The following is an 18,815-nucleotide window of genomic DNA, read 5'->3' as shown; positions in this document are numbered from 1 at the left end:
CCTTTAATCATCCTTGGCGTGTGCCATAAACAGAAGCCACATCGAGTAATTGATATACAAACACCTTATGATTGTTCAATCAAACTATTATCACTTGTTAATTAGCCTTTAGCAAGAATTAAAATCTCCACATGTTGCGTAATCAGGTAATGTCAGTTACACCGGATACGTTCGATAAACCTCGTATTTTTACGACTTAAAAAATCTCGGGTTTTTACGATCTCAATGATAAATTTTGTAAACAAAATAGTAAAAATGGCGACTGAAAATTTTCATTTCATGAAATTTTTTCTACACGGGATTTTTTTCTCTTCGACGGGAGGACGGGAGGGGACCCCTGAAAATGGGAGTTTTGTACTCCCGTCGGGAGGTTCGCATGTATGTGAAAATGACTGTTGATGCCTGACTGTAAAGGCCATTCCTACCCTCACTTATGGTATTATGCCTCTTGGCCTTACAAAAATTCATAGTACTCTGTAGGCTTTTTGTTTATATTAGCAATCTCAAGTTTTATATATACATGCATCAATAAATACAATATTATGAATTCTAATTTTATTTATTTTCAGTGCGTGTACTGGTGCCGGAGATAGTATCCACCAGAAATACTACTATGACTGTAAAGCTGCAGTGGATAAGTACAGCTTGGTAGACAGTGTCATCAGCTATTCAGACTATTGTCAGGTCATCTTAGAACTAGACACCTGGCCAGCTCAGTTATTATGTACTGAAATGTCAAATAATAATGACTTCTTCCTACTGTTTACTGATTACTGTGATCCAGCTTGCTATTTTGGTTCAAAACAAGGAGGACATGAATGCATCTGTAACAGTGGTTACTGGAATACGTCATGTGATACTGTTTGTCCAGGAGGAACAACCAATCCATGTTCAGGATATGGGTCATGTGACTCAAAGACTGGAATGTGTGCTTGCCCATCAAATACACAAGGATCAGATGAGTGTTCCACATGTTCAAGTGGTTGGATAGGAACAGATTGTGATATTGCTGTCAGTGATGTAGTAGAAGGAATCAAAGTCATTGGTATAGCTGGTCAGCTTGGCCACATGACAAACTTAGATGGCCTCAGCTTCATTATCAGGGATCCGGCAGAGTATACACTGCTTACATTAAGTGATGTTCTCATGATAGAAGGGAAACTAGTTAGTTGTCATCAGAATTATACCTGTTTCACTTTTATATCGTTTAGAATTGGAGATTCTGCAATGGGATATGCCAAACTTACCATTCAAGCATCTAAACAAGACAACAACAAATCAATAGTCTACCTTGAAGATCAAGCAAATAGCCTCGACAGTACACTCTACTTTAAGGGCTTCAAGGTTGAGAGACTCAACTCTGATGAAATAAAGATAATGATTGGTGTTGATGTTGAACTTTTGATAAGACAGCAAGGTCAGTACTTGACATTGCAGGTTCAATTGAGAGTTGACCTTTTGAACTTTACCAGTGGACTTTTTGGTGGATCTGGCCAAACAAATGCCACATTGAAATTGGAAGAGCTAAAATACAGGAACATTTATTCACCAAGTGTGTGTACATACTCTGGCACAATACAGTCTGTATCACCATCGGAAGTGACTGGATATTACTTTACCTTCACAGAAGTTAACGTGGAAACTAACTTGACCACAGCTGCCTTTCAATTTAGTCGGTTTGAAGTAAACACATGTGACAGATTCATATACTATCCAACACTGGCAGATGAGAAACAGAACGTTGGTGGATTCAGTTTGAATTTTGTTTCAACGGTGGTATCAATAAACATTGACCTTTACACTGATGTTGGACCAAACATCACCTTTGACTTCCTTGTCAAAATAGCAAATATCAGTGGAAATGCAGGCGTCCTCTTTTCTTTCAGTAATAACAACCTGTTCATGATACAAAGTGCAGAATCTTTAGAAGTGACATACAATAATATAACATTTGCAACCAATTTGACACTAGAAACTGATAAATGGAACAAGGTCGTTGTTATGTACTATGGTGAATTTGGTGACCTTGACATATATGTTTTCAATAGCACTGGGTATATTCAGAGGAGAAGTGTGCTTTTGTCAACTGGCATCTTCAGTACTCCTGGAACATTTTCTATGGGTCACTGGCAACCACCTTCCAGTGGAAAGCCAATGACAGCTCCAACAGCACTTCAAGGTCAATTAGATAACTTCTTAATTTGGAAAATACCAGTAGAACCAAACATCATTGTTGATATTTACCAACTTAATCCTCTTGACATACAACAAATACTTTATGCAGCTTGGCTTTTTGATGATGGTCAAGGTGAACAAACATCAGACTTTATACAAAGTTTAACAATTGACCTGCCCAGCAACCCATGGGTTCAGCCATCATGGACACCTTCAGATCTAGTGTATGACAAGTATACAGAACCAGAAGTCACTTATGTTTTCTTTAACAGCACTGCAGAGGAGGAAATGGCTGATCAAGTTTGTAAAAAGATAAGAAACAACACATACAGCGAGTGTTCCAATGTACCTACATCTACCAAAGATATTCTATACACTGAATGCATGCAAGTGTATAGCACCACAAAAGATTTAGCATCAGTCAACAACGTTATCCTTGGTTATGGAAAAGTTTGTGAAGTAGTGTTAAATTTGCCAGAATCTCCAGTACTAACATCGCTCTGTAATAGTCTGGAAATAACCATCAGAGAAAATAGTGGATGTCCTAAAACATGTGTGTTTGGAGAGCAACTTTCAAATGGTACATGCCTTTGCACGTATGGATATTATGGAGATAATTGTTCCAATGTTTGTCCAGGAGGTTCTGATACTCCTTGTAGTAATCATGGGAAGTGTGACGACAATGGAGGTTGTACATGTGATTGGAATTGGGATGGATCATTGAATTGTGGGACATGTACTGCCGGTATGACTGGTCCAGATTGTGATGTTCTATACACCGGAAGCTCGCTTGGAACAAAAGCTTATGTAACAAGTCAAGGAAACTACATGGGATTCGATGGACATCAGATCAGCTTGGATGAATTGACAGGGACATACTTTGTTATTCTAAATGAAGATAAAGGTTTTGCTGTTGAGACTTATCAAGTGAGTTGTCAATTTGGAGCATGTGTTATTGGTTTATCTATTACCACAGGAGATACAAGACTTGTAGTGCTGCCATCTGGACAAAAGGATGTTCCACCTACGGTGTATAGTAACTCGGTCAAGATTGACTATGATACAACATCAACTCTATCAGCTTCAGTGGACTTGGAAATGGACTCTTATGCAAAACTGAAATTTACTGTAAAGACCCCAGAAACCAATGTCATTACAATTACAGCTCAGGAGCAATGGATAGACTTTGCATTAGACATTAATTCAGCTGTATTAGCAGATTCAGAAGGAATACTTCCAGAAACAAGTTCAATGGAATCAATGTCGCATTCAGATCTAATGAAATACCTTGAAAAGAAATATAGATCAGAAGGTGGTACTTTGGTCGACACACTATCAACAGTCTATGGCGTAGATGTGAATCAAAATGCAGGCTTTGCCCTATCATTCAATAAAACAGCTGCTCAGTCGGAAAAATTGAAGTATAACAGTAATACCACTCTTAACAGTGAAGAGTTCAGTCTTGGTATTTATTTCAAACCGACAGAAGAAGGTGGAGTTATCCTGTCCAATAGTAAAGACGACCAAACATTCTCTATATATAATACTGACCCAATGATTCTAGAACATGGAACTGACATAATTACAACATCTATCAGTCCTCAGCTTAATGAATGGAATCAGTTCATTATGACCATGGATGGAAAAAATAACCAAATGCACTTATACCATTATGGACCAAATGCCAGTATGACATACCAAATTATAGAGGACTTCATTCCAGATCTTTTCTCTGAAGGTGGAAAAGTTGCATTAGCAGAATGGATTCCTTCGTCGAAATCACCGGCACACACTTTCACTGATGATGAGAAATTTATTGGCGAGATTGAAGAAATATCAGTTTGGACAGATCCCATACCGTCTCACTTGATAACACAAGCAGACAGCTTAAATGTGAAAGGAGCTGGATTCCTAAAGAACGTATCAACATTGTGGTCTTTCTCAGAAGGATTTGGTAGCATTGCAACAGATGATGTTTTAAGTAATGACTTACAGCTTCCTAGCTTCCCTTGGCAAACACCTGAATGGGTAGCTTCTGATCTTGATTTACAAAATATCAATCCAGATGCTAAGAACACAATCGAGATGAAAGAAGATATTAAGTTAGCATGTAATGAGTTCTTTGATTCAGCTGCTATAAATTCAGCATGTGCAGGAGTTTCCCAATCTAGTAAGAACTGGTTTAAACAACAATGTATTGTTCTTGGCAGTACATCTTCAAATGTAGAAGACAGCATGGTAGCTATGACTAGTTTCATTTCAGCATGTGCAGCTCAAGGTGGCACTCCCACTAGTTTATATACTGAAATGTGCAAACAGAATGGCACAGTTCCATTCTGGGTAACTCAGGAGTGTAACAACTGTGGATTTGGTTATATGGGATCAGACGGGGCTTGTCTCTGTTATTACGGATATTGGGGACCAAATTGCGACGAACTTTGTCCCAATGGCAATGCAGAACCATGCAATAATCATGGAGCTTGTGACATAGAGGGAAAGTGTCATTGTGAAGGTCACTGGACCGGAACTACTTGTGATAGTTGTGGAACAGGATGGGAAGGTGACGAATGTGTTGTTCTACCAACTGGACAACCAGCAGGTCAATCAAATCTAATAGCTCATATCAATAATTATGGACAAATGGTAACCTTTGATGGGTATTTAGTTGATTTAACAGCACAAAATGTATACAAGCTTTTTGGACATTCAGGAGTGCAAGCATCGGTTTATGCTCACATGTCTGTATGTAATGATACAAAGAAGACACATTACTGTTTAAATGACATAATGTTTGAAGCTGGTGGGGTTGTTTACTATGTCCGTGCATCCAATAGCTTTGGAGATTCAAAAGTAAAGGTTTTCACAAGTACTGGAGAAACTGAAATATTTGAAAAGACAACAATAGGCAATGTTCAGCTATCTATTTCACAAAATAACTTTTTGACAATAAATATGACCGATATCAACTTACAGCTTGATATAATGTCCATTGAAAATGGTTTAATTGCCACCATGTCATATCCAAATGAAAAATTTGATTCAGAAACAAACTTGATTGAAGGTCTGGTAGCGTCCTGTGACACAAAGACAGCTCTACAACTTGCAGATTGTGAGAGTGCAACTAGAGGAGACATTTGCAATAAAAAAATTAATTCAACAACTGCAGGATCATGTGTCAAAGACATATCGTATGAGGCAATTGATTCCTTCTTAGAAAACAATGCAGTCAACAACACTGAAATTGACACCATTTTAGAAAGAGAATATGTCATAACCGGACCATCATGCCTTCGGTTCAGTGGAACAAATGGCATTTTTGCAGATGACTTTGAACTGCCAGACACATCAGAATATAGTGTTGAATTCAATGTTAAACCAACTGCTGTGAATGGACCAATGCTAACGTATCATACAGACAATGGTGATTTTATAACATTTGTCAATTTCCGTAGCGGTCTTGCCATTATTGAAAACGACAATTCTTACCAAACTGGAATAAAGTTGGATGTTGATAAATGGAACCAAGTAAATCTTGCTGTGGATAAAGAAAATGGTGTACTTGGAGTATATGTTACAAAGGATTCTGGCGAAATATCCGTGAAAGAAATAGAAATGAATGTTGGTGCTTTTACAAGTGGGGGCACGTTAACAGTAGGTCAAATTGGAAATGGAGTTACTACCCTAGCACCAATAGGTCAGTTTAATGGATATATTGACGAGTTAAGAATGTGGACACGCCCACAAAACCCATCAATCATAAAAAATAATTGGAGGAAAGATGTTACGGAGAAAACGCCAGATTTGTTTGCAGCATGGTCATTTAGTGAAGGAACTGGGTATTTGTCTTCAGACATTAAAAATCAGAATATGTATCCAGTAAATCTGGATAATCCACCGACATGGGCATCGTCAGATGATTTAAAACTTACTCAAGGAATTGAATTAAATCTGCCTCAGTTAACTACAGCAGAACCATACAGCCTTACTACAACGTCGGACAAATGTACTGGATTGTTTGAAGATAGCAGATTCACAACTCAGTGTTCAGGATTAGAAAATTTCATTGAAACAATGCTGGACCAATGCTCATCACTAGTTAAGACATCAGGGAATGAGGATTTGGCAGAGGTATTGCTTCTCAGTACTGCTGAATATTGCAAGAATGCAAATTCTCTTTCGGAATCGCCTGCAAATGCTGTCTGTGACAAAATTATAACATATAATAGTTATCTTTCAAAACATGGTACATCATGCAACCAAGAATGTCAATTTGGAACTTTTGATTCTGTCTCTGGTCAGTGTGAATGCGATTCAGGACATTGGGGAAGTTCTTGTGCTGCAACATGTTCGTTAGGAACAGACGGAAGTTGTAACTCACATGGCGCATGTAATGGTACAACAGGAGGATGTAATTGTGATGCACACTGGCTTGGAAGTACAATGAGTACCACAAACTACTGGAAGTCATATGCAACTAATGCAGAAGTTGTTATGACCGATTCAACTTTCAACTGTTCAGAATGTACAACTGGGATGTACGGATCTGACTGTAAATTTGCTGTTCAAGCACCAAAATCATCACAAACTTATGCAGTAGGCTTTCTAATGGGATCCTATATAACAACTCTTGATGGAGTATCCTATAAGCTAATAACACCAGGCACTTACACTGCATATTCAGCTGGAGGAGTATCAGTTCAGGGGGTATTCTGGCCTTGTAATAATGATATCAGCTGCAGAGAAATTAAAGAATTATCTGTTAGCAGTGGTGGACAAACTGTAAGCATACTGAAAGGGACACTAGGCATGGAGGCTGTACATGTAGGCGGATCTACAACATTTGAGTATCCTGTGATAACAACTGTATCTAACATAGAAGTCAAATGGAATACATCAGATTATATCAGGCTAACATCCGGGGGATTCTCTGTCTTGGTTTCTGACAGCAATATTGGATTAATATGTCGTTTTAGAGTACAATCCAGTAGTGCTAAGTCAGCAACTGGATTATTAGGAAATACTGATACAACATGGTATAATGACTTAATATCACCTGATGATTCATCAACCATGGCTTTTGTAGAAAGTCAGTTATCTACCGCGTACATCGGAGGTTGGACTAAAACAAAACTAGGAACATCACTCGGGTCTGTCCACACCTATTATGATAGTCGACTGAAAGATCTCTCGACGTCAGGCTATATGCTACATCTAACAACTCAGACTGTATCTTTTAATGATGTGTATACTAATTCATTGAATGCGTTAACTGTTAGTTTCTGGTCCAGAATAGATAGCAGTAGCAAAAACATTACTCAGCCTATAATATCATATGAAATAGGTTTACATAATTTGACAGTTAATATAAAAGATGGTCTCTTACAAGTTGCTTTTGGAATGACCCTAACAACAAACATTGCATATGAATTAAAAGTTTGGAACTACATTACTGTAACGTGGGATTCAGCAAGTGGACAATTTATGGTTTACAGAATTGCAAATAATGGGGAAGACTTCAAATACAAATCATTTTTAAATGTTCTAACATCGAGTACCATGGGACAAATAAACAAAATAGAAATATATGGAAGCTCCAGCAATCCATTAGATATTGATATGTTACGTATGTGGAGCACAGCTAGATCCTTTGACTCGGTTCTAGCAGAAAAATCAGAATATACTGAGGACATAACATCGGATGAAAACTTAATTATTCTTTCAAAGTTTGATGAAGGTACAGGACTGTCTGCTAGCATTATTGTGCAGACTGGATCGGGAACAACAACAGTCACCGGAACAATATCTACATCTACTAGCGCCAAATCTATAGGATCAAAGGCCGTAGTCAGTGCTGATGACTTATGGTCTCCATCAGATATACCAACTGTATCAACATTCACCCCTGAAGAAGTAACAACAGATAACGTAGATTCTGCAGCATTAACAGCTTGTATAAGTGCTCTCTCAAATTCTGATGTCAATTCAACCTGTTATGGAGGTGACATATCCAGTCTTTCAAACTTTTTATTGGAATCGTGTCTAGCAGATTACTCAACTATTGGAGTGAATGGAAGTCAAACAATTATAGTGGAAAACCTTATTTATTACTGTCAAGCAACTTTTGATGTGGATGAATGTACATTAACTCATTACTTTGACTATTGTACAGATGAAGAAGAGGAGTTGGATGCTGAGGGATTGAATATCATGATCATAGTAGCTGCCGTTGCTGCTATTATAGTTCTTATAATAATATCTGTATGTTGTTGCTGGTGCTTTGGAAAACTGTGCTTCAGAAAGAAGAAAAAGGTGGTAGGTCATGACTATGACTCAGATGATGATGAAGATTGGAGACCCCGTTCGTCCATGTCTGATCGTTCTGTATTAACAGCTACTAACGTTGATTTAGAAGACCAGTTGTTTTCTGCCAATCATGCATTTGGTGGTGCAATGGCTCCCTTGGCATACAATTTCAAGGCCAAATTCCCAGAAAAGGCAAAGAAACCAACACTTAAAGCAGGAAAGATGGAACCAGTGGTCAGTATGTTCGATGCAGAGGCAGATGAGAGTATACCTCTTAAAACAGACTCCTCCTTGTTTAAAAAACCAAAACTTGTATCCAATCCGCGATCAAACTCACCAGACCCTCGACCACAATCACCATTTGTACAACCAGGTATAAATTACCAACCCGATAATGCAGAAATCTTCAGTCCATTTCAACCAGAGACTGAAACACAATCCTTTTCGTTCAAGAACAGAGGATTTTCACCCGATGAAGCTGAGCAATTTTCAGTCCTAGATAGCAGGAGGGAATCTGTAACTTCGAATAATACACCAAAGCCAAGGGAATCATTTTCAAGATCCTCTAGTGTTCTCAGTAATGCAATGAGCAATGATACACAATTATTGGTTGATACCACAGAAACGAAGCCTAGTGTACAAAAAATGTCAATAATAGACAAAACTCAAGTGAATACAACCACATGGCATGACAATAAAACTAGTACAAGTTTAGGAAGTCGAAAGAACACTTCAAATAAAATTGAAACCGAGGCAAGCTCACGAAAACCTCAGGTACCTATGGAATACATTCCTGAACAAGGTGTTCATAGACAATCAATAATGAATAATCAAGCTAACAATCCGTTCCAAAATATGTCTGACACAGAACCAAAACGAGTATCACGACATGCAAATTCGTTCAGTCCAACGAATAAAACTAATACCAGTAAACCATTGCGATCCCGACATTCCTTTGATGCATCAATGGATCGAGAAGATAGCTATGTGAGCATGTCTTCCATGGGAAGTCAACCATCGAGACCTCCATCTAGAGTTCAGTCGCCGAATGGAAATGAACCAGAAAATGAGTTCAAATGGTAAACGAGTGTAATGACAAATGGAAAAATAACAAACTTTGTAAAAATATTGTAAAATTTTGACACTATAAATATGAACATTAATTATTCGAAAAAAACTGTCCATTCTCAAACTGTTATAAATTTTGGCCTAAATTACCAATATTTGCTTTTCAAAATATTTTTTTTTGTATATAAATTTTTGTGTTTTACTTTTTTATAATATTCATATGGTGTTTAAGATTACATTTTCAAATTCAAATATAAATTATAATGCAATTCAATCTGTAAAATATTTATATAGTTTAAAAAATACACTTTAAATTCAAATATATTATAATACAATTCAATCTGTGTTCTGATTTTTTTTATTAATGATTTTTATAAAGAATACAATATACTTACATTACACACTTACTTTTTGTATTACTGGTATTTTTTTGTTGTTATTTTAAAAGCACTTATCAATGCACAATATAGTTTGACTCTATTGGCTGTATATATTGCTTATTTGATATAAATGTTCACAAGAACAATATTTTTGTTTCTTCTATATAGTTGTGCACAGTGTATAAAAATGATTTGTTTGTTTTTTGTCATTAGTGATGTCAAATTTACTGTAAAATACTGTAAAACTTAGCATTTTCTAAGCTTTTTTTCTACTATGTACACTAGAAGTCTGTTTTTGTATTAAGCTGGAGTTAATATCATAAAGAAAGCAGAATAAGTTAAAGAAATATGTTAACGAGTTAAATTAATAATGGTATCCTGAAGATTTGAAAACAACAATCAATCAATCAATTCAGGGATTTTTTGTTTTTTAGATTTCAGCTTTACTTAATTAAGTTATTCAGGTAACAACTAGATTGTAATAAATTTATAAATCTTACATATTATGTTTAATAAACACCTTCTTTCTGATCGGTCAGTACAAAAGATTAATACCAAATCAAATGCATAAAAATTAAATACATTTTTTCATAACAATTTAAATTCTTTTTAGAATTTATTAATTATATTAAAGGTAGATATTAATGACAAGAAAACGTGTATCTTGCATCTAAAAAGGATAAGGATATGTCAATACTAAATATTCTTTACTAAAAAATAAGCATTTCCTGTTAAGTTAAAATTTAGACTTAGTCCAGCTAAAACTAGGTGGGTTAAAAAAGATTATATTCAAAGTTTGTAAAAAAAAATATTTATATTTGTAATTTTGTGAAAATATATATTTCTATATAAGTGTTAAATTATTTATTTTTATTCTTCAACTTAAGATGTAGTTTTGTGTTTTTATATATCAATACCTATATTACTCACTTAAATTGTTGACACTTTGTTTACATTATTGTTACACTTTGTTATTGTTTCACTAAAATATATTTGGCTTCAAATATTATGTGTTACACCCTTTATTTTAAATCTATATGCAGTCGTTCTTTTCCTAGCCATTATCACCAGTGTTCTATACCAAGTTTTGAAGTTCAAAAGATCTATTTTGCCATGTAATAGATTGATTCATTGGTGTCTGCTTAATAACCTTTAACAGTAGGAATAGAAGGCTGTTATACGTATAAGTAAAATCACAAAAATACTGAACTCGGATGAAAATTCAAAAAGGAAATTCCCTAATCAAATGGCAAGATTTAAAGCTCTATCACATTAAACGAATGGATAACAACTGTCATATTCTTGACTTGGTACAGGCATTTTCTTATGTAGAAAATTGTGGATTAAATCTGATTTTAAATTGTCTAAACCTCTCACTTGCATGACAGTCGCATTAATTTACATTATATTGACAACTATGTGTGACAAAACAAACATGCCAATGAGACAACAACCCTGTACACAAATGTCATCTAGCCTGAGGTCAAACGTGATCTTCAACAATATACAAGTGCCTGTTTAACAGGTCGGGACCACTACCTTATATGGAAATGCATAAATTAGCATACTTATGTTCTCGCACATGTAATTGTTTATTTACATCTGACGCAATTTATTTTTACCTAGGTTTTTGACCAATCCACTAAATGAGTCACAATGCATGATGGACTACTACGTGTTTACAATCAAACAAGAACACGTGTTATTTACTGAAATACAACACATTTTTTCGTGCAATGCGGGATTCACAATTTCGCTTAGTTTTTCATTTTGTGTATCCTCATTTATAGTTCGTGATATAAAGTATTACTTCCATGCTCAGATTAACGAAGAGTTGTTTCTATGTGAAGAAAAAAGGGTTTGAATTACCCGATATATAGCCATTAAAGGGGCACTAGCTGTCAAATTCATTGTAACCGATTTGACTCAAATTCTCATATTTGGTTTATAACAAGGTAAAACATTTATCCAAACTATCAAAAGTCTAAAATAAACAGTTTACAGAGCATGGGGTAGATAATATATAGGTTCGTTTCGTGTGTATTGTAGTCCAGACGCCATCTAATTAACTATCGATTTGACCTCAGATGACCATATAAGCGATGTAAACAAAAATAGAGATACGAATAGATTAAACCAACACGTGCAAGTAGATTTTTATAGGTCTGTTTGATTTTATTTTATGATTAAAAATAGATGTTTCTCATTGTTTTTAACCATATACGAACGATTTTATGTGCATCGAATTAGTAATCAAATGATGTACCGTAGTTTCACTTTCATTGTTGACATTCTTTTCCTTTAAATAACCAGTACACGTACAATGCATGCGTTGTCAATCTCTAGCTAGGGGTTAACTTGAAGTTCACATGAATACTGGTTAGAATGATGATGACGTTTTCACTTGCAAGTGAATCAGTCAAAAATTATGTTTAATCGCTTATTTTAACAAAATTAAAGGAAATTGATTGCTAAAAGCAAATTATTATTTGATTATTCCAATTTGATTAATGATTGATCTAAAAAAAATCATACTTTATTTTTTTACATATATCGTAGCTAGTGCTCCTTTAATTAACATGTTTGATGATGGCACAGATATTTCATGTATTTGTCCACCAGAAGCAACGAAACAACAGCGCAAAAACACAATTACCCACGAGACAAACTTACTGGTGTAAAGTAAGCCGTCGATAACAGCCGGTGCTGATATTCAAGAGTACAGCAATGTTCGTATAGATAATTAAAGGCAAATGTGGGATCCTTGAATTTTGTGTTCGTAAAAAAGGCGAAGAAATATTTACATACATGGCAGTGTTAACAAAATTTATAAGTATTTTTGTTGGTCACATTTCAGTATATGGGACTTCCAAACTGTTCCCTTTTTTTAAGGTAGTGAAGTCAGCACTGACTGTAGTTTCAGTTTGTTCGTTTTTTTACGGGCTCGGACATTTGCCAAACTGAATAAAATCATTACAGCTGATTTCTTAAACCTTAAAAGTAAAACTTTGGTTGGCTTGCTTGCTTTGTTTGTATAGTTGTTTATACAAGCTTTGAAAATAAGATTGACATCTTTAAACAATATATATATATATATATATATAAAGGCATAGTTTAACTTGTATATTTTATATTTTGTACAATATACAAACAAGCAAGCAAGCTAACCAAAGTTTTGCTCCACATGCATTAGAAATAAGCTGTAATGATTTTATCAATATGTATGTGCGACAAGGTGGAAAATTTTATATGTTTTGTGAAAATTGCAGCGTTGGATCTATAATAAAAAAAGAAGATGTGGTATGATTGCCAATGAGACAGCTGTCCACAAGAGACCAAAATGACACAGAAATTAACATTTATAGATCACCGTACGGCCTTCAACAATGAGCAAAGCCCATACCGCATAGTCAGCTATAAAAGTCCCCGATATGACAATGTAATACAATTTAAACGAGAAAACTAATGGCCTTAATTATATATATATAAAAAAATGAACGAAAAACAAATATGTAACACATAAACAAACGACAACCACTGAAATACAGGCTCCTATACAATATTTTTTTTTTTGATGGGATAGATTTCTTGTCCTTTTATATATTTAATTGGGCCGTTTTTTTTTTTGTTTTTTTTTTTTTTTTTTTTGGATTGTTTTACACAAGTAATTTTTGGGTCATTAATAGCTTACTTTTCAGCATTGAACCTATGACTGCTTACTTTACTAAATTATGTCTTTGTTGGAAAGATGTCTCATTTGGCACGCATACCTCATCTTCTTATTTCTATATACAAAGCATGTTTTAGAAAGAAAAAAAATGATAGGTAATATGGCACCCACTATGATCCAGAGACTTTTAATATTGGAGATATTTTACATATGTCAACAGGACAGCAGCCGAACGATAAAAAAAAAAACCTCTGAGGTATATTTTGTGATAAAATTAGCAACAAACGGATATTATCGATGGATGAATTTAAACTGTAAAAAATGTATTGAGCTATATACCGTACCCGCTCAGGATGGACCCCCTTTTTTGGACGATCAGTGCATTTGGATGGGGACATGTAGTTGGAACCTCTCCCCTTTTGTCCAGGGTTAGGACCCCCCTTTTTAAAATGGCTGTAGCCGCCCCTGCCGCTTTCATAACACTTCTTTTTAGCGTACTGAATATTATGATGTTCTTACTATTAGTTCAGGTCCTGATAAAAAAAAACACATTCAGTACAGATAGAAGTGTTTCAATGAAAGTTTCGTGTTTTTCTAGGCAGAAATGATTTTGCAATGACATTATACAGGTTTAAAAGAGCTCAAATGATTTTCTTACTGGACAGTGGTCACTTCATTGGATATTTCACTGTGTCATGTCGTGAAATTAATGCAGGTTCAATTTATAACAATGCACAAAACCGGTTCAACTACTTTTGCAAGGCGAAAAAGAAAGTCGAATCGTGAAGCCAATAAACAATATTTTTTTAATCTGAGCATGCAAATTGAAGATTATGTTATATATTTTACATTAAATATATTTGCAGAATAAAAACTTTGGTAATGAGAGTCCCAGACAATGTATTAATTGACTGTTTTCCCACTAATTCCACGTGTTTTAAGTTGTAGTTTACTCGTAGTAGCCCACAATGCATTGTAGTTCATTGAGTCGATTGGTCAGTTTTTCAAGGCCATATTGGCCTTGTGTTTTGGAAATTACTATGCAAATATATTCTGACGTCAGAAAATCTAGACCTGTTTAATATGTCAAGCTTTATATTCACTCGAGTATTGACATAAATGTGTGACTATCTCAAATTCGTGTTGTATTCTATATAGCAGCACAGACGTCACAAATATGTGTCCTTTCTTTTCTCAATGCTGTGCCCTATCCAGCAAGTCGTGCATTCATATATTGATGTCAAGAGTTATCAAAACGTTTTCAAGGAAATACTTTTGTTGTCAAAGATTCCATATTTAAATTCAATCGAAACCAAATAAGGCCATTGACATTTGCTAAACTATGTACACAAGGTTTTTGATAGGTGTTGGGAATAAGGGGGGAGAAACGGGAGTCTGTGAACGAGGGAACCGGGAAGAACGTAGTTTAAAAAATATGAGGGATTTTTGGGGTAAGGAATTGGATATTAGGTATCCCCTAGTTCAACCCCTCTATAAAGTCACTTACAGTTTGTCGCATATTGAAAAGTACTGTAAAAAATATTTTTTCACCCTTCAAGTATTTGTTAGCCTTACATGTATTATCAAGTTTTAAAAAAAAATCAAGGAAATATTGACTTCGAAACTTTGTTAACATGCACTTTACTGTGACATTAGTTATAAATGACTGTTCGTCAAATGAGGATAGAAGTCTTGAAGGCCAAGCGGTAAAAAAGATTTGGGGCCTTTTATAGCTATGAAGTATGGGCTTTGCTCATTGTTGAAGGCCGTACGATGACCTACAGTTGTTAATGTATGTGTCATTTTGGTCTCTTGTGGACAGTTGTCTCATTGGCAATCATACCACATCTTCTTTTTTATATTGTATGTTTAAGTTGAATTTTGTGCTTTGTGCCGATCAATTGTCTTGCCTGCGAAGTCTCAAAAAGCGAGACGTTGGGATTGCAATTCGGCGGTGACAGCTGAAACAATTTATATAAAGCTTTCCATTTCAGAAGTTAAAAGACTTGGATGCTTCATGCCTTGTATTCAGATACCTTATATTACGAAATTTTCCTCAGTCATAAACAAAAATCCGTGAATCCTATACATGTTTTCCATAATTCGGAGCAAGGTTTGCATAAGGGTGAAGGTTGGTACCTATTAAAACTTTTAAACCGGCTGTATTTGGTTGCACATGTCCTAAGTCAAAAACCCGATGTTCAGTGGTTGTTTGTTGATGTGGTTCATAAATGTTTCCCGTTTTTTATACATATTAGATCGTTGTTTTTCGATTTGAATGGTTTTACACTAGTATTTTTTGGCGGCCCTTTATAGCTTGCTGTTCGGTGTGAGCCAAGGTTCCGTGTTGAAGACCGTACTTTGACTTATAATGGTTTACTTTTACAAATTGTGATACCGATGGAGAGTTGCCTCATTGGCACTCATACCACATCTTCTTTTATCTATATATTAAAATATGATTACTGTGAGACAACTATTCATTAAGAACCAATTCAAGGGACAAAGATTTGCTGATTTGGAGCTTTTAATAATGTGAAAAACTGGGACATGATTTAATTTATATAGACTATTCCCAGCGTATAGTTGCATAACTATACATGGTACAGTTTTGGGAACATGTGAATGTTGACAGACAGCAATTTTCGACGAGTAGCCCGTTTTTAGACAAAAACATAAAATTGACATGACGGGAAATTATCATATATACCAAAGTTAATAAGAATTTGAAAAAATAACATGTAAGCACATTTCTAATATGTCAACCATTCATTAAAGCATGTGGAAGGTTATAACAAGTATAACGCAGAACAAACATTCAAGCAGCATCACGGTGGTCTGATTTGTTGTCAAAGAATAATATAGTGTAAATGGTTATCTTATAATCTCTGAGTAACTGAGAACTCTACTGAATGTCGGAATTTAATAGTTAAAAGTATGCATATTTCGGGGATAGGACATTTGAGCGAAAATAAACAATGCAAATAGGGTCATTTCAGCGCTGATATCATTTTTAAAGATTTTCAAAAAGGACGTATGAGCGAAATTTCTCGTGAAATATTACGAATAAAGAAAATATTTTAAAAAAGTAAGAAAAATGACTTTTTATAATTATTTTTGTTAGAAGGCTTAGACATAAATTTGAAGCCCGCAATCGCTTGTAAAAGAGGGACGAAAGATACCAGAGGGACAGTCAAACTGTCATTGTCAAGTTTTAAGTTGTATGACACTGTTTTTTGGCTTTTAACTTTTACTAGATGCTTTAAAATTTGTTCGTTATAAAATCCACATTTCATTAACTAAACCATGTTCGAAATCCTACTTCCACCTCTCCGTGGTGAGCAGGGATAACAGATTATATCTAACGAACGGAAGAGTTGCACCTTTATTATCTTAAAAAAAAATGTTTATCGCCCAAATGTCCTGCCATTCGCTGAAATGTCCATTGCGGGATTTTATACCACGCGATAGAAACAAACTCGTAGGAAATTTACCATACGCTTCACCTACATTTCACATTTCATACCGGATGGTCCACTTTACTTTTTATCTCGTCCTGAATTTGCAAACGGTACTCTTTGTTATGTTGTACTGTTATACCACTGTCCCAGGTTAGGGGGAGGGTTGGGATCCCGCTAACATGTTTAACCCCGCCACATTATTTATGTATGTGCCTGTCCCAAGTCAGCCGCCTGTTATTCAGTGGTTGTCGTTTGTTTATGTGTTACATATTTGTTTTTCGTTCATTTTTTTACATAAATAAGGCCGTTAGTTTTCTCGTTTGAATTGTTTTACATTGTCTTATCGGGGCCTTTTATAGCTGACTATGCGATATGGGCTTTGCTCATTGTTGAAGGCCGTACGGTGACCTATAGTTGTTAATGTCTGTGTCATTTTGGTCTTTTGTGGATAGTTGTCTCATTGGCAATCATACCACATCTTCTTTTTTTTATTTACCATTGGAAGTTAAGAAAATAAGACATCAATCAATCATCAAATAATCTAGTACTGAGATGCCTTCTGTGATTTAAAGAAAGTTATTAATTCATTTACCAACATAGAATGAAATACAACTTTTAAATAAACAAGAGTGAACACGCTGAAATGTCTCGCATTTTTTACTAATCATCGATAGTATGTTGATATTCCCATCATTAAAGATTGCATATTTTGGCGTTAATATTGATTCACGTATAGGGTCTTTGCATCGGAACTAAACACATTTATTCAAAAACCAGTTGTTGGCATGACACGGGTTATGTTCTTCTCATATATGTTATGATGGTATGATACTAAACCCCTAACGAGAAGGATTGTGCCTGATGTTCATATGATGAAATCATAATCTTTCAGTCAGTTTAATCGAAGTCTAGAGCTGGCATGTCAGTTAACTGCTAGTAGTCTGTTGTTATTTATGTATTATTGTCATTTTGTTTATTTTCTTTGGTTACATCTTCTGACATCAGACTCGGACTTCTCATGAACTGAATTTTAATATGCGTATTGTTATGCGTTTACTTTTCTACATTGGCTAGAGGTATAGGGGGAGGGTTGAGATCTCACAAACATGTTTAACCCCGCCGCATTTTTGCGCCTGTCCCAAGTCAGGAGCCTCTGGCCTTTGTTAGTCTTGTATTATTTTAATTTTAGTTTCTTGTGTACAATTTGGAAATTAGTATGGCGTTCATTATCACTGAACTAGTGAAGACCTGTTGGTGACCTTCTGCTGTTGTTTTTTTCTATGGTCGGGTTGTTGTCTCTTTGGCACATCCCCCATTTCCATTCTCAATTTTACTAAATAAAAAGCTTTACTACAACTACCACATACACTTTACACGATCCAAGATAATGAGGTCAAGTTCATATACAGTTATAAACCGTACAAGAAATACATGTACACCATACAATTATTCATTGAAAATGAGGTCAAGGTCAGATGATCAATGCCAGGCAGACATGTACAGCTCAATACAAGCCTTCCACATAACAAATATATTCCATTCAACAAATATAGTTGACCTATACCTATTGCTTATAGTTTTAAGAAAATCAGACCAAAAAAAAAGGCAACAGTAGGACACCGTTGTTCGAAACTCAAAAATCGATAGAAAAAAAACAAATCCGGTTTACAAACTAAACCTGAGGGAAACGCTTAAATATAAGAAGAGAACAACGACACAACATTAAAATGTAACGCACACAGAAACGAACTAAGCATT

The 18,815-nt window shown here is 35.2% G+C and overlaps 1 protein-coding gene across 1 annotated transcript in view; it reads left to right on the top strand.

Annotated features, from left to right (window-relative positions):
* LOC139515742 (uncharacterized) overlaps positions 1–10,627 on the top strand; it is a 79,614-nt gene extending 68,987 nt beyond the window's left edge. Inside the window, exon 40 of the mRNA XM_071305423.1 lies at positions 570–10,627. Coding sequence (XP_071161524.1) covers positions 570–9,561 — 8,992 coding nt within the window. The 3' untranslated portion in view covers positions 9,562–10,627. The remainder of the gene's footprint in view (positions 1–569) is intronic.
* The last annotated feature ends 8,188 nt before the right edge of the window (positions 10,628–18,815 follow it).

This window comes from Mytilus edulis, chromosome 1 (genome assembly GCF_963676685.1).
Source record: "Mytilus edulis chromosome 1, xbMytEdul2.2, whole genome shotgun sequence".
Taxonomy (NCBI): Eukaryota; Metazoa; Mollusca; class Bivalvia; order Mytilida; family Mytilidae; genus Mytilus; species Mytilus edulis.
The sequence above is the reverse complement of the archived record's forward strand: the minus strand, read 5'-3'. Positions and strand labels throughout refer to the sequence as shown.